This window comes from Erpetoichthys calabaricus, chromosome 17, assembly GCF_900747795.2.
Source record: "Erpetoichthys calabaricus chromosome 17, fErpCal1.3, whole genome shotgun sequence".
NCBI classification, from domain to species: domain Eukaryota; kingdom Metazoa; phylum Chordata; class Cladistia; order Polypteriformes; family Polypteridae; genus Erpetoichthys; species Erpetoichthys calabaricus.
The window spans coordinates 25,986,690-26,008,954 of NC_041410.2; the positions used below are offsets into that span (position 1 = coordinate 25,986,690).

At 38.1% G+C, this 22,265-nt stretch overlaps 1 protein-coding gene across 1 annotated transcript in view; it reads left to right on the forward strand.

The window, feature by feature from the left end:
* Positions 1 to 22,265, forward strand: part of LOC114668132 (IgGFc-binding protein-like) — a 139,863-nt gene that overhangs the window by 26,270 nt on the left and 91,328 nt on the right. Inside the window, exons 12-19 of the mRNA XM_028823762.2 lie at positions 1,997 to 2,570; positions 5,603 to 6,198; positions 7,230 to 7,800; positions 8,844 to 9,433; positions 12,968 to 13,538; positions 15,740 to 15,936; positions 16,331 to 16,708; positions 17,732 to 18,018. Coding sequence (XP_028679595.2) covers positions 1,997 to 2,570; positions 5,603 to 6,198; positions 7,230 to 7,800; positions 8,844 to 9,433; positions 12,968 to 13,538; positions 15,740 to 15,936; positions 16,331 to 16,708; positions 17,732 to 18,018 — 3,764 coding nt within the window. The remainder of the gene's footprint in view (positions 1 to 1,996; positions 2,571 to 5,602; positions 6,199 to 7,229; positions 7,801 to 8,843; positions 9,434 to 12,967; positions 13,539 to 15,739; positions 15,937 to 16,330; positions 16,709 to 17,731; positions 18,019 to 22,265) is intronic.

Sequence of the window (22,265 nt, forward strand, 5' to 3'; positions counted from 1 at the left end):
AGCTGTCTTATCTTAAATTAAGGCTACAAAATGACAACAAAAGTTCAGAAGCAATGTCTCCATGACCAGTTAACTTTGTGAGCTGGAATGTTAAATGTCTCAATCACGAATTAAAGAGAAAGAAAATATTCTCTCACCTAACAGGTCTAAATGCTAAAATAGTATTTTTACAAGAGACCCACTTATTAATCAAGGATCAGTTTCGGCTGCACAAAGACTGGACTGGCCAAATATTCCATTCCAGCTTTACAAAGAAAACTATAGGTGTGGGAATTTTTATACATAGAAAAATCTCATTTGCCGTATCAGATGTAGTATCAGATCCCGAAGGGAGATATATGATCGTCATGGGCAATTTATTTAACTGTAAAGTGATTTTGAGAAATGTCTATGCCCCCAAACTGGATAATAGAGACTTCATCCAATACATATTTGCAACCATACCCAATGTGAACACTCATAAAATTATAATGGCTGGGGACTTTAATTGTGTTTTAAATGCAGACCTAGATTATTTATTTTTCCTACTATTAAAGTTTTATTCTGTTGGCCTAGCTCTCTTTCTCAAGGGTAGGGGTTGATTTGTTTCAAACCTAGTTTTGCAAAATTTGACTTGCTTGTATGGAATGTTATTTGATCTTAATAAATTTAATTAAAAAAAAATGATTGTTCAGGTCTTGACAATACACTGAAGTTTCCAGCTGAATTAGAATTTTAATTTGTGCAGATGCTCATTGTCTAAGAAAATCACTTGGCATACACTTACATGTAACAGCCTTCCATCCTAGCAAGTATATAGCCATACATGTATTGATATGACTGAGAAGCATCCGTGCAGTATTAAGAGGACGTTTTAGGACAGAAGTTTCATACACATGGATAGAAAAACAAACATTGAATAGGAGAGGTATAAGCACCGTTCATGGTGGGGCACAGGGCCAATTGCCTCCCCAATCCTAAAGTTGTTGTTAATGTTTATGATACCTCAGCATCCATGAGCAGTTACAGAGGTTTTTTTAGCAACTTTATGTCATTGGTTATGGTTATATGTTTTTTGAAATATGCGTGTGCAGTTTGCAAATGAAAAGTACACCAGTTACATTGTTAGCTTGATACATGTTGGAGCAAATGCTTTCTGTTAACAGTGAAGTTTATCGCATGAACAATGTGGATACATTCACAATTACCCCTAGCCCTAACTTTCATCCTAAAACTGCATTGACATTATGGCACCATGGCTCTTCAAACAATGTATATTCATGCGATTGGAAAGGTTGTCAACAGTGATATTATTTAAAATATGACATAAGACAAAGAGAATATGCAAATTTCAAAATAAATTACACAAAATGCAAAAAGTTAACATAACTAGATATTACCTGTTCTGTGTACCTCTTCATCTTCATTACCTGGTTAGCTTACATGTCCACACTAGGGAGAAACTAAGATTTTGAAGGCTGGGGTTCTGACTTGGATAACTGATGAGCTTTGCAGGTGGTAAGGGAAAATCTACACTAAAACACTCTAAATATATTTAATTGTATTGTGTTACAGTGCACAAATGGCCTATAACATCAAATAATAGCAGCACTTCAAACGCTGCACAATGTCCATCTGGTTCAGTTGCATCGATGTGACATCTGAGTGGTCTGCAATAGGGCTTTAAGTGTGCCCATAATCTGTGACAAGTGCTTAGATTGATCCTGATACTACTTACAGTGTTGTCAGAATTGAATAAACTCACTGATAACAGAAAATGTGAGAGGCAGAAATCTAGCTATCTTTTAGTTACATTCCACCTTTTCAATTTCCTTCATATAGCACATTCATATCAAAATACAAAAAAGGGTAGATAGATTATCAGTACTTAAAAATCAAATTTCTGTGCCGGGACAGTATTTCCTGTGCAAAACAAATGGCTGCGATCTGCTTGTACTTCAGCAAACTCTAAGCTATCTATTCTTTTTTTCTAATGAATGAAATATTTAACTTTTAGGTAAACAATGAGCTTCTGAATCTGCCTGTCACTCTTGATGATGGCAAAATAAAGCTGTTCCAGAGTGGAGGTGATGCTGTTGTACTCACCGATTTTGGTCTGCGAGTCTCTTACGACTGGAACTGGTATCTGCTAATCAATTTGCCAAGCAGCTATTACAACAGTGTCTGTGGCCTCTGTGGCAACTTCAACGGTAACCTCAAAGATGAGCTAAGGGAAAAGGATGGCAACGTGGTATCATCAGTCATTGAATGGGCCAAGACATGGAGGGTGAATGACCGAGATCCTTTCTGCTGGGATTTCTGCCAGACCAACTGCCCTGTATGTTATGAGAACATGCGTAACATCTATGAGAGTGAACAATACTGCGGCAAACTCACCACGAAGGTGGAGGGAATTTTCCAGCAATGCCATCTCAAGGTTAATCCAGACAAGTTCTTTGACAGCTGTGTCTATGACGTGTGTCTGTACAGTGGTGCCAAGAAGCTTCTGTGCCAAGCCTTCAACGCTTATGCTGAAGCATGTTTGAAAGAGGGTATTGTCATCAAGGACTGGAGGAAACTTGCCGATTGCCGTAAGTGGACTTATCTTGATAATAAAATTCATACAGAATACTTCCAAGAGAAAATAAGAAGATGCAGTCCTCTTCTCTTTTAAGCTTTTAATGCTGTTTGCGTTATTTCTGGTTTTAGACATAACTCAAACCTCTTAAAGATAACTGATAAGTGGATTCATTTTGTTGATTTTTTACATGAAAGTAATTTTCATTTTTTACTACTCCATTATAGTTATTGGATTTGATAATTATGCAAATAACTGGTTTTCTCAAAACTGTACTTCATATCCACTATATTCAGCAAGAAAAAATTTAATTAGGGTGCTGTTACTGTAACAGTGTTTAAAGATCACTCTTTGTCCATTCATTGGCTACAATCAGTGAGAAGTCTTTGAAGTACTGATACTTCATTGTTAAAAAAGGTGGCTTATCCAGCCTTTTAAGCATCCACCAAATTACGTGACTAGTGGTGATCGAAGCAATCACACAAAACTGAATTCGCAGCAAAATGGAAGCGTTTCACTTCACAAAAAATATCTTGAAATAAACTATGTTTGCCACAAGTGAAAACATGTGTTAGAAGAACATATATTTTAAAGTCATCTACAAACTTTTTGTCCATGTGCAAATGCAAGGCTCAGTTTATTATAGTACAGTGCATGGAAAAGGGGGAGCGCATTTAGCAGTGACGTGCAGTGCGGTTCATGGCTGGTGAGGCTCCAGAGTCAGATTTACAAATATATGAACCCAAAAGAGTTGCTTATTCTCTATTCAGTTGGCATCCAGCATGCACATTGACTACTGGTTATGTTTCATATCTCATCAGCATTCTTTACACACACATAGGTGAGGCACATATAAGGCTAAGAAAGAACGTTACATTTATAGCGGCGAGAGAAAAAGAGCAGAGAGAACGATTTTTGCTCCGCACCCTCCATGTGTTCTAAATTTGCCATTGCGATTCCACAACTCATACTCATTCGATACAAATGAAAGTATAGAATGGTGTACAAAAAAAAATAACGGATTTCAATTTTGACATTAATTGAAATATTTATTTGTTTTTAAAAGCTTTTAATTCTGATGCTTTAATGAATTTAATACAGACTGTTCGACAAAAGGATAACAAGAAAGGTCAGAATTAAGTTTTTAAATATTGGATTGTTTTTTTCTTAGTCTGATCCCATTTTTTATAAAATTGAAAACCATTTATGCTTACCTTTATTTGTAAATGAAGTCCATGCACCTATCCTTCTCCATGAAAATCTCCATCACTTTCTTGTAAAAGTCCCTCCTTATTTTCCTTTAGTTTTAAAAGCCTCTTCGACCTCAATGGAGATTATCGCCAGCACCTGTTGGGCTCACATCCGCCCCTTTCAGTGCAGCATGGTACTGTCTGCCTCACTTTGTGCCTTTTCACTGCGGTTGTATGTCCGATCAAGCAAGACTAAATATGTCACACACATTCATTAAAGATACTTGCCAGACTGTGGAAAGTCAGGGTGTATAATAAATGTGTCTGCAAACATTATATAATATTATACAGAGAGACAACAACAGGCACGTACCAATTGCATGCATCAACCCCGTGTGTGAGGGAGGGTACAGTCCGAGGTGAGGCTCCGCCTGTTGCTACCGCACCTTGCGTTTCTCCACAATATTTGAACAGGAAATTACAATACCTGGAAAACATTTGCAAAGCCAATGGAATTATCAGGCAGTACATACATTTTCAGACAAATTATGGCAAAATTGCAATACTTTGGAAATTTGAACTGGAGCAAAAAATCATGAGGGAGTTGTGTACTCCATCATTCCCTGAGGTTTGTAGTCATGTAATTTGACATCCTCAATGCAACGATATCCAGCAAATACTCTTGCTATTTCTGACATGCTCTCTGGCCACTCTCTGGCTTCACTAGGTGGGTACAGACCACATCAGATGTTATCATCATAGGGAGTGACACCCAAATGACCATCTAAGGGTGACTCCAGCTTTCAATGAAACAATCAAGTGTGCATGGGCTGGCATCACCAGGAGGAAAATGACTGCCTGTGTGCCATTAATAGTGGGGATTACTGCTCTGGATTAAATAATCTGGGGCGCATGCGCAGTGCATTGTTTAAAGTATGACCAGCTCTCTGTTAAGGAACTCTATTCATTAAGTCACCCAGGGGCCTGTGGGGAGTCATAAGCTAACCTTGGTTACTGCACTGGGTGACACCAACCCTAGTGACACAACTGTCTCCAACTGAAAGTCATGTAGTGTGCTGCTAGGCTAATTCATGCTTATAAAAAGCACACAATAAGGTCTCTCATGGGTGGGGCACCATTGTGAATCATCTTGTTGAAAGCCTTTACTTAAAACACATAAACCATCCATCCATCCATCCATTATCCAACCCGCTATATCCTAACTACAGGGTCACGGGGGTCTGCTGGAGCCAATCTCAGCCAACACAGGGTGCATGGCAGGAAACAAACACCGGGCAGGGTGCCAGCCCACCGCAGAACACATAAACCAACATCATCATAATCATAACATGCAAAAATCCATCCATTTTCCAACCCGCTGAATCCGAACACAGGGTCACGGGGGTCAGCTGGAGCCAATCCCAGCCAACGCAGGGCACAAGGCAGGAACCAATCCCGGGCAAGGTGCCAACCCACCTCAGGACACACACAAACACGCCCACACACCAAGCACACACTAGGGCCAATTTAGAATCGCCAATCCACCTAACCTGCATGTCTTTGGACTGTGGGAGGAAACCCGGAGGAAACCCACACAGACACGGGGAGAACATGCAAACTCCACGCAGGCAGGACCCAGGAAGTGAACCCAGGTCCCCAGGTCTCCCAACTGCGAGGCAGCAGCGCTACCCACTGCGCCACCGTGCCGCCCAACATGCAAAAATAAATATTACAATTCTGTATTAATGTCACTTCAGGCTCTGCCACACAACACAGCATCAAAGGGACCAAAGCATACAGTAGGTCATTAACTGTTTATAACAATCTAGGTAATGTATTTTTTGTTTATTTTTAGCAATGGATTGTCCTGCAAACAGCCACTATGAATCCTGTGCCAGCCCTTGTTCAGTCACTTGTCCTTTTGCTGAAATAAATCCAGTCTGTGAGAAAGGCTGTGTGGAGGCTTGCGTATGTAATGATGGCTACGCTCTGAGCGGAGGAAAATGTGTGCCCAAGACAAGCTGTGGCTGTTCCTACCAAGGACGCTACTATGAGCCAAATGAGAAGTTCTGGGCTGATGACTTCTGCCATGTTAGCTGCACATGTGATCCTAAGTTAGGCATGGTGATCTGCAAGGAGTCCAGTTGCAAGTCAACTGAGCAGTGCAAGGTGGTGGATGGAGTGAAGGGCTGCTATCCAATCAGCTACTCCTCATGCACAGCAAGTGGAGACCTCCACTACAAAACCTTTGATGGGCACACCTTTGAGTTCCATGGCACCTGTGTCTATCAACTTGTTGGGCTGTGTACAAAGGATGGCCTCACTCCATTTGACATTGAAGTCAAAAACTCCAACCGTGGAAACAGTGCAGTGGCCTCCACCACTGAGCTCATAGTGAAAGTGTATGGTATTGACATCGTCATCAGTATGAATTATCCCTTCAGAGTGATGGTAGGTGCATCTCTTGAGTACTCTTTCAACATTATCTTTTTCACTGGATCTTTACCTTCCCACATCACATCACTTTCTCATCTCCAGTCATTTCATTTTAGTTTGGTAGCATAAAATGGAAGCCAGGAACCATACCTGGACAAGAAGCAAGCCCATCACAATATGTCTATTAGATATTACTGTACTTGCTTTTGAAATAGTAATTCTAGCCACCACTTATTTTTGATACTCTGGAAAACTAATTTTTCCAGAGGTCTGTAGGAGCAGGCTAGATCACGAAAAAGACTCTAATGCGAGCAGAGAAGAGTTTTTAATCTACACATTTGAGGGGTTGCAGATTAGGTCTTTAAGTTCAGTTCAGTTTATTGTTGTATGATACTCTTCACTGAGTAAAAGTTCAGAGTGCTAATACAAATTTACAAAAATAATATGATAACAGTAAAATGCCTTATAACATTTACATATAACATATATATATTCACTGCGGTGGGTTGGCACCCTGCCCGGGATTGGTTCCTGCCTTGTGCCCTGTGTTGGCTGGGATTGGCTCCAGCAGACCCCCGTGACCCTGTGTTCGGATTCAGCGGGTTGGAAAATGGATGGATGGATATATATATTCAGGGGAGAAAATAATAATCTTTGTTATTGATTGAATATAAAAAAGTCATGGGTAAATAAAATTAACAACTGAGATCTGGCTAGAAGAAAATAAAACAGACCAGCAGTTAAAATCAGTTCTAGAAAAAGCAAATCTCTGCTCCATTTGAATTAGTCTAGCTGACAGTCCTTTGTTCCAATTACTACTACAATGTCATATGCTACAATCTGCAACTTGGATGAACCGTAGTAAAAAAAAAGACCTCGTGGTGTGTCATCAGCAGCTACCCAAAGCATAGTGGCACCAAACCATGTAACTCATCTAAACACAGGCATCTGACATGAAAATGAATTGACATAAAATCTTAAATATCTAATATACGAGACACCAGTTCTGAACACACAGCCTCACATGTCATTGTCTCCTCTTTCAGGTTGATGGACAGTTTGTCGCTCTACCATTTTATTATAATGACTACAACCTGATCATGTTCTACAGTGGATTTGGAGTGATTCTCACAACTGGGTTTAACCTGCAGTTGACATTCACTTGGAACAATGAGATCACTGTCACACTGCCAAGTAGCTATTCTGGAGCTGTGTGTGGCCTCTGTGGCAACTACAATCAGAAGTCAGCAGACGATATGCTGATGCCAGGAGGCAAACCCGCATCCAGCATTGTGAAGTTTGGAGACAGCTGGAAGGTGGCCGATTCTCCAGGCTGCTCATCTGAGTGCTCAGGCCCACTCTGCCATTTCTGCTCTGACTCAGAGAAAAACGTGTATAAGGCTGAACATTACTGTGGCATCATTGCAAATAAGGCTGGACCCTTCCGTGAATGCATTCCCAAGATTGATCCCACACCTTTCCTGGAAAACTGTGCATATGATGCCTGCAATCAGAAGGGTCACCACTCAACTCTCTGCAAAGCAGTGGCTGCCTACGTCTCTGCTTGTCAAAATGCTGGCATTACTGTACACCCATGGAGGAGCAATAGTTTTTGCCGTAAGTTTATGGTCTCTCACTTCCCTTTAGATTAATAAATGGTGTGTACTTTATGTCTATGCTTGTAGACTGCTGCCACTATGCCACTCCAGAAAGTAAAAGCAGGCATTTATCAAGATGCAAAACACAAAATGATGAAAAGGAATGGTTAAAGGGGAGAACATAAAGTACAGAAAATGGATAAACAAATACAGCACACAAGCACCCAAAACTCACCATGTTCACCTTCCTAATCACTTCAGTCTCCCAAGATTGATATGCCAGGGAGCTCTTGTCACTTTCAAACCTCAACATTCTGAGGTCAAAGTCTATCTGGACAAGGAGCTGCTCTAATCCTCTCTTTGGAGGAATTGCTGGGGTGTTCCATGAAACACTTCTGGGGTCAGAATGCTACTCGTCTGAAAGTCCTCTCTCCTTAAGGATGCCCCCTGGTGTCCCGAAGTCTCCCTGGATTCATGGGCCCTATCTACTAAAGCACCAGGCCACATTTCTATAGAATTTTACCTGTGTTACCATCTCAGGATGTGGGAAACACCTCTGCCTAGCAGCCCTTTCTGTCCCTTTTCCATTAACAATTAATTAAGCATCTCTGCTCTGACCAATATTGTCCATATCACCTTCTTAAAGTATACCAGGCCAATGGGCATTCATATTATAATGGTATATATAATAAAAGAAATTAATTCAAAATTTTAAGCATGCCATTCTATCATCTCCAGAGTCCTCCCTAACTCTATTCTAATTAACAAAGTCAAGATTTCGCTTCACCGAGTTATCATAATTACATATCTTTATTATCAAATTCCAGTAGTGGCTGCACTTAAGTGTTAATGTTGAGTTTCTCTAATTGATTCCTTATTGTTTTTATCTGGGCAGATGAACAGGAAGAAATATTTTCAGTTTCACTATGAATCGCCCATCATCACATGATGGCTTGAAGTCATTTAGTGCATTGCTTACATTTATTTTTTAACCTAATACCCAGCTCCCCTTTATTTTATGCATCAATAATAAAAATAACCTCTATTGTATTTTGCTTCCAGCTGTCTCCTGTCCCAGGAATAGCCACTATGAGATCTGCACAACTGGATGCCCCACCACATGCTTTGGCATGTCTGCCCCAGAGAAATGCCACCCAGGTTGTAAGGAAGGCTGCCAATGTGATAACGGTTTTATCCTAAGTGGAGACCTGTGTGTGCCTATTTCTGAATGTGGCTGTGTCTATGAAGGAGAGTATCACAAAAAATGTGATGTCTTCTACCCGAAAGGAGAATGTAAAGAAGAGTGCAAATGTGATGAGAAAGGTGGGGCAGTCTGCAAGAAGGTCTCCTGTGGAGCCAATGAGAAGTGCTCAGTGGTGAATGGCAAACGTGGTTGCCATCCAATCGGAGAGGGCAAGTGTGTAGTTTCTGGCAATATCCACTACATCTCCTTTGATGGCATCAGATTTGACTTCCAGGGTACATGCAGTTACACTTTGACTAAAGTGTGTAGTGGGGATGCAGGCTTGAAATATTTCTCTGTGAATGTTGAGAATGAGCAGTTCGGACCTGTGGCTATCACAAAGGCAGTGACAGTAATGGTCTATGGCTACAGCATCACAATCCAACAAGGAATGCAGTGGGAGGTCATGGTGAGTAAAATTATCTTTCATGGACATTATGCAATCTTTTAAAGCTACTGTGTGACTTTAGGCAAATTTGACCTTGGACTGTATGTTCGATATCAACATAACTGATTGGAAAAAAATATCAACCCTTGAGTTCACAAATGCCACATTGATTCATGTAATGTTACCCATAAGCTGCAGAGATATTTTGCCTACCTGGCAGAAGAGTGTTCTTGAACAGAAGACATGTGGTTCTTCTTGGTTCTTCTTGAAATCAGTTGTTGCCAACTTCAATAAGGAAACTATAAATTAAGTTTAAAAAATGCAAACTTCACTGAAAATCCCGATTCAGAAAAGTTAACTAATTTGATTTTTGTAGTTTAGCAACATTTGATGTCTCTCTATTATAATAAAAAAATCCTGGGACGAGACAAGACTTTTTCAGAGATACTCTCATGTCCCGCGAGACAAGACTTTGTGCCAAGAGATTTAACCGGAAATAAAAGACAAAGCGTAGAAGACAAAGTAGAACGTCATAAAGAAATAAAAAACGTTGGCGAGATACACATGCAGAGCAGGTTAGAGATAATGAAAGTACTAAAATTCGAAAGTCTCAAAATATATAGTAAATAGTAAAGATCGCATTAGTACTAACAAATGGAAATTATTACTCAGTGAAATAACGGAGCAGCGAAAATAGATCAAATATATTGTTTGGATTTAAACTTTAAGTTGGATACTTGTAGATCATCTAATTCGTGTTGCCATCAGGGAAAAGTAGTGTTTCTTCCCAATGAAGAGGCGTATCCGTGAGAAATAAAAGATTTGTTGTTTGGTGAAAGTGAAATCCACAAACGTGAGCGGCAGAGACGGGAAGTAGCTGGCGTGTAGCGCTGGCCGGTGTGGTTGGCGAGCAAAGCGAGCAGGGGGCAAAGCCCCCTAGTTTCCTTTAAAAATATTTTTGGTCCTTCTTACTATATAATGGGAATTCAAAAAGTGTGTTTCACATGAAAAAGCAAGATATTTTATAAACAAAATTCAGTCCATCAAGGTTTTTTCGAGAGCTTAATATCTCATCTCATTTCAATAACATGGCAAGGTATTTGTTTCACATTTCAACAGACTTTTGTGTCAATAAGAACTTCCTAATTTCTACCTTGAATACATTTCACTTTAATTGACACATTGTCCATGATTATTAGATTCACTTTTTAACTGTACAAGTTCTGTTGGGTCAGCTTTAGCAATGCCTTTGGCAATTGTACAGTTTAAATTATGTCCATATCAAACCTTCACTTCTCAAAACTAAACAGTCCCTTAACCCTTGGATGACTTTGGTGGCCCTTTGGCATAGAAGGTCTAGTTCTGCCACTGTCATGTACAGAACTGAAAATTGTATTCAGGAAATGCTGACCAGAGTCAAAATTTAAAAAGTTACATTGCCATGTCAATAGGGTCATTCTTTCATACTGAAAAATTTTGCATTGACATCTTCATTTCAGAGTTTATGCCATAAAGTGGTATAAGGTATCAATCTATTACACCTTTTGTTTGACGTCAACCAACAAATCATTAGATATTCTGCTGATATTGTGCAATCCTAAAAACTAGGGATCAAGAACACAAAACATCACCTTATCTGTGCAGAGCAACTTTTGAGGAAATCACATATTCTTTATATTGTCACCCTTAAAATGAGAGAAGTAAAATGTTATGAAGGGTTGGGGCACCACAAGCTACCACATCTAATGATGCTGTTGAAAAGGTTTTCTTTTTTAGACAAAATTAGAACAGGCTAGATGGACACTAATTTGATCCAGGCATTCGTTGCTAAGGGAAAAAGTAGAAGTTCGGTTCTTTGCTGTACTCTTTTTGTTGGACCCCCAGTAGAAATACACCATGTTAATTTAAGAGAAAGAGAGAGAGGTTAGAAGCATACACTGATACAGTACATTGCCGCACCCACCACATGACAAATCAACTCAGGATCCTAGATTAGGACCAGAGTGCAGCCATGCGACGGGTGACACCTCAGCACCACACTAGTTCAGATGGAATAGAACAGCGTGAGGTTTTTTATGGTGGCCGGAGTGCCAATTCTGCCACCAATCCCCAGGTTTTTCCTTGCAGGTTGGAGGGCCTACATGCAGGGCTGGATGCAGATTAACGTCATACCCAAGACGGAGCAATTGCAGGTTAAGGGCCCAACGAAGTAGACTCACTTCTGGAGTTTACAGGATTTGAACCAGCGACATTCCGATTACCAGTGCAGATCCCTACCTCAGAGCAACCATTCTGCCCCATGTGACTATATATATATATATATATATATATATATATACATATATATATATATACACATACATATATATGTATGTAGTCATACACACACACACTAGTAAAAAGACTGGACACAGCCAAATGGTTTCATGTTTTTCATATATAATTTGATGTAATAACCAAGACATTGCTAGTTTTTCTAATGGCTATGAAATTAATAATTTTAAAATTATTATTCAATAATGTCTGCAAAGCCCCATTTTCCATTTCTACAGTGTCCTAATGGTAAACCCCCTTATCCTTAATTAGTCATGTTTAAATGCTAAATGGTTACTATAGCAACCTTTGCAATTGCATTAGCACTACAGAACCCTGACATTCTCTTCACTTGGCTTGCAAGGTACTGGCATTTGTAAGTTCAGTCCAGGGTTTAAAAATAGCCAAAATGAAACAACTTTTTCAAGAAACATAATTTTTTTTTCTTTTCAGAATGAATGTTATTCCATGCATCAGATTGCCAATAAACTGATCAGTTCTTTTGGAGTGAAAGTTAGATGTTTTAAATTGTGTGTGTGTGTGTGTGTGTGTGTGTGTGTGTGTGTGTGTGTGTGTGTGTGTGTGAGTTACGGGTAAAGCCAGAGAACAGGATAAACCTAGCATTACCCGGGTAAAGCTTGTATTATCCAGCAGACCTGGGTAAAGCTGGAATAAAATATGAGTTTCTAACTCTAGCTGGGTATTCTGTTCGGATAATGGTTAGTTTACCTGGGCTATGCTAGGTTTATCCAATTTCTGTCTCTCTCTCTATATATATATATACATATAGATAGATAGATAGATAGATAGATAGATAGATAGATAGATAGATAGATAGATAGATAGATAGATAGATAGATAGATGTATATATATATATATATATATATATATATATATATATGAATGAAAAAGGTACAGCTGAGGAATGCTAAACAGCAGAAATGTAGCATCTTTAACCTTTCCTGTTTAGCATGATCACAAAGTCCTACACTAACTACAAGTATAGATATATTTATACCCACACATATATACACACAATTTTTTTTCACATAGAATATACTTTGCAATGTTGTTTCTTCAAATTATCATATAATCATATGTTCAAAAATGAATTTGTATAGTAATGAATCCCTTGCCTTGGCTGCGTATATTAAAAACAAACTTTATATTACCTAAAGACAGACCTTAATTTGAGAGACACATTTATGAATTTAAACATCTACCTTTGCTTCTCATATTAGGTGGATGATGAGTTGTATCTGTTGCCACTGTCACTTAATGGAAAGAGGATCACAATCAAACAACTGGGCAGCGGCATTCTTATCCAAACAAATTTTGGCCTTAAAGTCCTCTATGACACCAATAGCTACGTGGATGTGACAATCCCTGGAAATTATCGCAACAAAATGTGTGGTCTGTGTGGTAATTTCAATGGCAACCCAAAAGATGAGCTCCTCCTCCCTACTGGTGTGATAGCCTCTGACGCAGAAGCCTTTGCTCTAGGCTGGAAGTTGGATCTCCCTTGGGTGAAATGTAGTGGAGGATGCGGTAAAAGCTGTCCTGTCTGCGACCAAAGTAAGAGAGCCCTGTACATGAAGGAAAGCTCATGTGGCATAATCAAGCTGACCAATGGGCCATTCCAAGACTGTCAGTCCAAGGTGAATCCTGAGCCCTTCTTCCTCAACTGTATCTATGATGTGTGTGCCTTTGAAGGAGACAAGTCGATCCTTTGTAGCAGCATCCAAGCCTACGCTATTGCATGCCAGGCCGCTGGTGTGAAAATCAAACCATGGAGAAGTGCTTCCTTCTGCCGTAAGTGAATACCAACAGTGTTTTTTCTTCCCCAGGTTTTCATTAGCTTGTTAACTGTGTTATAATTATTCAAAATTATTCAATTCACAGGTAAATTTGAACTAATTATATAATAATGGCATAAAAATCAAAGCAGAAAATTGCAAAAAAGTCTGACAACGATTTATCGGTCAATGTTTAAAAAATGAAACATAAATGAAAATAATGACCAAAAAGGCAAAAAGAACAAAACAGAAAAGGGTTTTTAGGTTCTAAAAAAAGGAAATATTAAGCAGAGAAGACACAAATTACAACACAATAAGGGGAAAACAACAAAAGACCTAAGGTCCCACGGGTTATGTACACTTCCTAATTTGTGGGGTGCTGGACTAACTTCCTTACATATATTCCAAGAAAAACATTCCTGGTCTCCTTCCTATATGTAGGACACCAGACAGCTTCTCCATTGTCGACTTCTTCTCATTAGCTAACACTCATCACCAAACTACACCTTTAAAGGGCATACAGCAGAATGAGCTTTTAATTCCCAGCCAGGAACAACTTTCTGGTATATATTGGGAATTAAACAAAGACAGGAGAATGTGGAGCCCAGAAATATTGTCTGCTACAAAAATATTAAAACCATACTACCCTCCAGATATTTTGGGAATTCTTGGTGTATTAATTGGAATTCTTTATAAACTATAACTTGGGAAATATTAAGGCCCTAAATTAATCCTAAATACTTTCACATGGCAAAAAAAAAAAAAAAAAAAAAATTCCCTCTGGGATAATACAGTCTACCTACCCTAACCTAACCAAATCTAATCTAGTACTGTTCTCTGGTGACTATTCCCAGGGTGGCTACTTGTATTTTTCTCATAGGTATATGCATAAATGCATATAAATCAAAACATTTTCATATTTTATATAAACATTCTTAAAAATAACATATAAACCTAAAATCACTTGCAGTTTAAGAATTTTGTAAATAGTAATCCTGAACAGAAATTTAACATAAACAAAATGTTTGTTGTTACTGTACATAAGTTCAAATGAGTGACTCACTGATTTGGCATCATAGTAACTGCATTATTCCTTGAAGAGGTAATTTCTAATTACCTATTAGGAGAACTTCGACTACCATTAATCATATGATATTTACAATCACATCCTCACACTCACTTTTTCCAGTTATTCAGTACATAATATGTATTCCAAGCTTAAAGTCACTAATGTCCTTATGTACATCTTAATGTCTACTGGACTTCTAACTTTATGTCAGTCTGGCAGTGTGACCTCCTTTCTTCCCATCTTATGGAGATCTATATTTAATAACATTTCTGCATACTCTAAACACCCCTAAATTACAAATCACTACACCTTATGCCTCACATACTTTATGCTATGCATATAGACACCAACTACTTTTGTTCCTAAACCTTTCCTGTCACATTTCTTCATATATTTTGGGAGTGCCCCCCAATTTCTGCTTTATGGTTTTCAATCTCTGACTTCCTACCTCCTATTATATTCCACTTCTGCTTCACACATTCTTTCTCCTGAGATTCTCAGCTCTTGCCTTCACCTTTATACAGCAGAGGATATTTTATATCGGTATAATCCCTGCTAAACAAGTCCAAGGCTATCATCATAAATCTGCTGTTTTTTTTTTTTTATTTTAGTGTCAGTTTTTTAAACCTGTACATAAATCAAAACTTGCCTGTTTCACTCATCACTAATTGGGAATAGGAAGATGTCAGTTCCAGAAGTGTGGCTGAAGTTGAGGAAAGTGGCCTTGCACTACATGCATAGGCCCCTAAAATTGACTAAGGCCAGTTCCTGTCCCTCAATCCAGGTGTTTCTTTATTCAGCAAAAGAGAGTAGACAAGTCCAAACCATTAGTTTGCCCTGCTTTAGGATTTTATAAGCAACCAGAGATTAGCAAATATTGCCTTGCTTATCAAAATGTCAGTTGATACTCATTTTTCTAGAAATTAATTAGAATACAAATAGTACTCTTAACATGTATTATAATACATAAAGTGCATAAAAGTGCATAAAGTTGTGCTGAATGATTGGTTTCAGCCATAGTTTTTTGTAACTTTGCTATGCACTAAAATATGCCAGGTTAAACAATATCTTCTTCAACTTTAGAGTTTCAAGTCAAGCCTGCACACTGTCTTTCACTCAACTCCATCCAACTCTTCTTCTTTCCTCAGCGGTTTCTTGTCCAGCTAATAGCCACTATCAGCAGTGTACAGATACCTGCTCCACATGTGCCGACCTCGACGTCCCAGTAATGTGCAATGATCTGTGCTTTGAGGGCTGCCAGTGTGATGCCGGCTATGCGGCCAGTGGAAGCAAATGCGTACCTATGGAGTCCTGCGGCTGCATGTTTGAGGACATCTATATGCAAGTGAGTACCGCTATTACAGTTACTGAGTAATTACCTCGATATTTCAACAGTTAGGGACGTGCCAGGTTGAGTGACTCATTTAAGGCTACCCAAGGATGTGTGAAATAAACTGGTAGCCTTGAAGTTAATAGTACTGTTGCACACATCAGGCCATTGTGACAGTCAACCTTTAAGAAAACCACAAACTTTATCAGGAAATTGGAAAGGGCCTTTGCTTAACCATACTATTACTGAACACATTTTTTTAACATTTCAACTCAGATTCTAAATCTGAATAAATCAATTTGTTCTTTAATTCTTTCTATGCACCTGAGTGAACTTAATTATAAATAATATGGACTTATTACCTTTTCTTTAGTACTTTTAATGAAAGTTTTCCCCTTTTTTACAATAGGTTGGAGAGTCCATTGTGTCAAGTGGCTGCTCCAGGAAGTGCACATGCTTAGCTTCTGGTGGCGTCTCCTGTGAAAATCTGCAGTGCCAAGCCTCAGAGGTCTGCGGGACTCAAAATGGAAAACGGGGCTGTCAGCCGAAAGATGGCAAATGTGAAGTCAAGTCAAAGGGCCTCCTCACCTCCTTTGACGGCCTGCAGGCTCAGTTTGGAAATGGTGCATTTGAGATTGCTTACCTCTGTGATGAAAAATCTGTTGACTGGTTCCGTGTGGTAGTGGATGTCCGAATGTGCAACAAAGACAGCATTGCGGCCAGTGTCATGGTGTACGTGTACTTTGGAAACACCTATATTGCTGTCAATAATCAGCATCAGACTTGGGTAAGTACTTTGTGCAAGGGGTTCAGTCAACAATAACAACAGTGTTTCCTGTGTTATTTCTGGATGAGCACAGTATCTACCAGCCCTTCCACAAATCAGTTATGGAATCTGCTTATTTCATCCTAATGGCATATTGGAAAAGTTAGGACTCAACCCAAGACACATGATCTGCAAGTTAATTTAAAATGTTCTTTCAGTTGAATTCTGATTTTACTGTTTCTGCGTTTAATTACATATAATTTCAGTTTCAGAATCAAGCGTAATTTGGGTCTGTCTCATCTTACTACCTTAGAACTTTCTAGAAGGCTGTATTGATAATATATTTGTATCAAGTTTGAAAGCTCATTGTTACTCTAACTGTTCAGAATAAGTTATTTCAATTTATGATGCCTATATTTAATCATTTTTAAAGCTACTTTTTGTATATACTGTACTAATAATGACTCCCTTATGCTCGCAATCAATTCCTAGTGTTGTTCATCTCTCTGTGTTCGCTAAGTTCTATATATTCTTATTTCAAACCAAGCCTTCACTTGATCTTTTTAGCAGATGTTCCATATACTTGATTTAGTTTTTAATGAAATTGGTATTTTGTTTGTGTTGTAAAGAACACTGAGTGGTGCCACCCATCCATTTTCTGGTCTTTTTTTGCTACATAGCCTCAAGGAAACAGACTCCTATCGCAAGTAACATTAGGAACCATACAGAAACTCCCCCTTGAGTGTCAAATGGAGGGCACCCTCATGTAGACACCACCAAAGTGATACAGGGAAAAAATTACAATCACCAACTAACCTAACCTGCATGTCTTTCGGATATGGGAGAAACACTGGAGTATCTGGAGAAATAAATGTCTAGATGCAAGTAGGGTTATCAAACTCTAAATTATGTACAGGCCAAGATTCCAAATCATTTTCCCGAATCATGAACACAAACAATCCTATATAAAAGAAAGATTTAGAAAGTCTATCTAAATCAAATGCTAACCTGTCTGTTTCTTCATCTTTTCCTCTTTTGCTCCAGGTCAATGGAAAGAGAACCAATCTGCCTGCTAACCTGCAGAATGAAGTCTCTGTTCATATATCTGAAAAGGTGATCATTATCGAGCGCAAATCTGTGGCCCGTGTTACTTACACCATCACTCAAGAGGTCAGCGTGTCAGTGAGTGCACACTTGTCTGGTAAAGTGTGTGGTGCCTGTGGTAACTTTAACGGCAACAGCAAAGATGACATGACAACTTCTGGTGGCCAGATTTCAATCAACATCAAGGAGGTTTTGGATTCATGGAGGTCCAAAGATATCTCCAGCTGGTAAGCAGGCCTTCAATTTAATGCACAGTTTCAGCATGAAAATTGTTACTTCAACACATCTTATCAAACACAAACACCATTTTAGCTTTTGGGATATAATTCAAATAATTGGTTAATGTCTTGAATTAGTTAATACAGTTCTATAAAATCAGGAGTAATCTCTCCTAGACTTTCACGTATACTCAGATATTAGGATGGATATTTGAGGAGTAAACCGCAAGCCAATGATTATATTTTTATATTATGTACATTAACAAACCATTAACAACAAATCAAACCAAATTAATAATGTATTTAAAAATTATTATATAAGTAAAATTGAAAAAATCGGACTCTGCAGATACATAAACAAAAGGTAAAGCACCACTTCCGGTTAGCAAAAATAGCCCAAACGTCTTGTACCTAATGCTTGTATGAAAAACTTGGTTGACCTAAGTGAAAGCGTACTCAAGTTATTGTGTTTATATATACACACACACACAAACAGACATAATTCCAAAAATGGTATTTTCGGGGTCACAGAGGTCTAAAACATGGAGATTCATCAAAAATCTTCCAATGGAATTTTTGGAGGATTCCAATACTTTCCCTGTACTTTGTAGACGAGAAAGTCAGGGAGGTCTAAACATCGAGATTCATCGAGATCTCAACATTGAATTTTTGGACGATTACAATACTTTCCCTATAAAAAGAAAGTTACCAAACTTGTACTAAGTGATCATAATAAAATGCTAGTAAATGCCAACACATTTTAAATTAATTTTGTTTCTTAAATCTAAACCTTAAACTTTACAAACTTACTCAGTTCAACTCTTAGTTTGGGTGCATTTGGTACAACCAAAACTTACTTACATGTACCGTGAATTTGAATGTTAAAAAATCACCAGTTTCATCGTAATTTCACAATTTCCACAAAACTATTTCATTAATGCTCTTAAGAAGTTTGGGTTCACCTTGGAATGTTTTGTCACCCAGTTTCTTTTTTCTTTCATTTATGTCACCATATTGTTTGTAACAATGACACTGATTGTCAGTCATGTGGTATTGGCTGTTTGCATAATGTGATATAATCACAATGCCACAATTGAAGATGGTGATATTATGAATTGTGCACTTTGTGTTTTTTTATTCCTGTCTCTCTTAGAATTTCTTTTAGAACAATATGTAATGTAGGTATTTTGGCTACTTTTTCTCTAGCACAGTTCTGTGTGGTTTCCTCACAATTATATGATTCCTGAATGAAAGGATTAATCATTCATGCCACTATGACATCATTTTGTTTAACAATCAGGGGCCACCACACTAATATGTCCATTACCAGCACACGACTCCTTGTTGTACAGAATGTCGCATAGAACAACTCCGCACATTGTGTCTTCTACGTGAACTTTTAAATCTGTTACAAAGAATTTTTTGGCATCCAAAACTTTAACAAGCAAAAGCATATTCTTTCTCGACTTTCTGGTTTCTGATTCAACTGTTTTTCTCTCTTACCGTGACTTCTGGTTTAAGATTAGGCTTTGATGTGTTAGGTTTATTTTTATCGTTTCGATTTGCTTATTTGATTAATGTTTCATCTCCTGGATCTCTTCATACCTTCGAGTAGAATAGGCGCAACACTGTTCCAGGTGTCCAAATGTTAAGTGTTTTAAACAAAAGATTTGCTCAAAAGAACAACTGTTTTTATTACTGAATTCAGGGATTAAGAACTTAGTTTGACTTTACACATTAATTTTTGGTTGTTTGGACTTTGGCTTTTTAGCACATCTTGTCTAATTGCTCATCAGACCATACTTAAGAAAAGAACTTTGAGAAAGGAGTTTTCATGAATTCCACTTTTAAAACCTTAAATACCAATAAATGCTTGAAGGACAACTAAGATTTTTTTGCCTTGACATCAAATTTTCGGACAGTACAGTTTATACAAAACAGAGAAGGGAGTCAAAACATAAATTGAAATTAAGAGCCAGAATATAAAAGAAAATAAAATATTAAGAAGAGTCACTTAGGAAGGCAGCAATAACAAAACCCATGTAGAGACTGAAACATTACAAAATAGGCAAAAATACCAAAACACTTTTGTGGAGGCTGAACGGCGCAATGCTTGAGCACTCAATGAAGTGCAGGATATTCTGGTGCTTTCAATCACATGATATAAAGAGTGTGCAAAATAGCAGTTGTACCCATTAGCAAAATAAAACGGGTGGGACCAGAGGCACGTAGCACATAGAGGGGTCTGCAAACATACCTGACAGGTTACAGCTACCAATATACAGCAAATCTGAAGGTCTAAGGTAAGCTTGACATAACTTGATTTATTGAGATTAAATAGACATTGTGATAGAAAATTAATTTTTTGTATCTTTCTTTTTTCATTTTCAGTGGTTTGTAATTCTTACTGAGGAATATCACATCTGAAAGATTAAAATTAATTCAACAATAGATGAAGAATGTTGACTTTGAACGTTTATTAAAATTTCAATTTTTTTTCCCTTACTCTTTAACTTTGTTTCATTGCCATATTTCTGCATGATTTTTTTTTTGTTTATTCCTGAAAAGAAAATAAAGCATTACTGCAATAAAAATATTTCTATATTTCAACATGTGTTTCATCTTGTTAAGTTGGTGTTAAAGTAATGAAGAATTACACCGACTGGTGTAATGATTTTTTTTTTTTTAAATGTCCACCATTGGGAACACTTGAAGGGGACACTAAGGAGCCTTTGAGGTAAATTAGGTGACTTTCAATGTATTGGTTCAGATAGCGTTGGCTGTGTTGAAGTAGTTATACCACGTATTTCAGTTGGTGAGACTGGAATATTGCATGCCAGTTTATTTAAAAAATAGGATGGTGTCTTCTGCAATCATTCATTCTTCCATTTACTGAATTCATACAGAGCCTTCGGAAAGTATTCAACCCCTTCACATTTTGTTAGTTTGCAGCATTTTGCTAAAATAATTTAAATGCATTTTTCCCATCATCAGGAAATACTAAATACCCAAGAATGACAAGCGGAAAATAGGTTTTCGGAAATTTTTGCAAAGTTATTAAAAATTAAGAACTGAAATATCACATTGAGACAAGTATTCATACCCTTTACTCAATACTTGGTTGAAGCAACTTTGGCAGCAGTTACATCCTGGAGTCCTATTGGTTGTGACATGACAAGCTTGGCCGACCTGGATTTGGGATTTTTTTTCCTGCCATTCTTCTCTGCAGATCTTCTCAAGCTCTGCAAGGGTGGATGAAATCCACCAATGGGCAGCTATTTTTAGGTATCTCCAGAGATATTCAGTTGAGTTCAAGTCTAGGCTGTGGCTGGTACATTCAAAGATGGTTACACAGAGTTGTTCCTAAGACATTTCTGCGTTGTCTTTACTTAGTGCTTAGGTTGTTGTTCTGTTGTAAGTTGAACCTTCAGCCCAGTGCACTCTGGAGCAGTTTTTCATTTAGGTAACTCTGCACTTTCCTTTATCCAACTTTCCCTCAACCCTGACTAGTCTCTTTGTCTCTGCAAATGAAAAACAACCCCACAACACAATGCTGCCACCATGCTTCACTGTTGGAATGAAATTGCCAGTTGTTTAGCAGTACTTGGTTTCTTCCAAATATGGCAATTAGAACTGAGGCCGGACCGTTAAATCTTGGTTTGGTCAGTTCAGATAATTTTGCATTTGTTTCGAAGCTTTTGTCTCTAAACCTTGAAGGCAATTCCTCCAACCCCATGTCTTGGTTTTTACTCAGACACACATTGTCATCTGAGGGACATTTCATAGACAGGAGTGTGCCTTTCCTAATCCTGTCCAATCAATTGAACTCATCACAGGTGAACTCCAAACAAGGTGTAGAAACATCTCAATGATGATCAATGCAATGCAATGCAAATTTCCAGCTCAGTCATAGCAAAGGGTCTGCAATACTTGTGTCAATGTGATATTCCAATGGTTTTGCTTTTAATAAATTAAAAAGTTTTTGCTTCAGCATTCTAGAGGTTTAAGGCTTATTTGAAGAGGGAAAAAATAATTTAAACAATTTTAGCATAAGGCTGCAACATAACAAAATATGAAAATAAGTGAAGGGGTCTGAAAAATTTCTGAAGGCACTACATATTCAAATGATAGGTCTCATCAGGATCTGAGGCTTCTCTGGACAGCAGGAGGCCAGAGCTTAACTTGTAAACAGCACCAGAAGTACACACACACACACACATATACTTCTAGGCAGCCAATTCTGAGTTGTGAGTCAA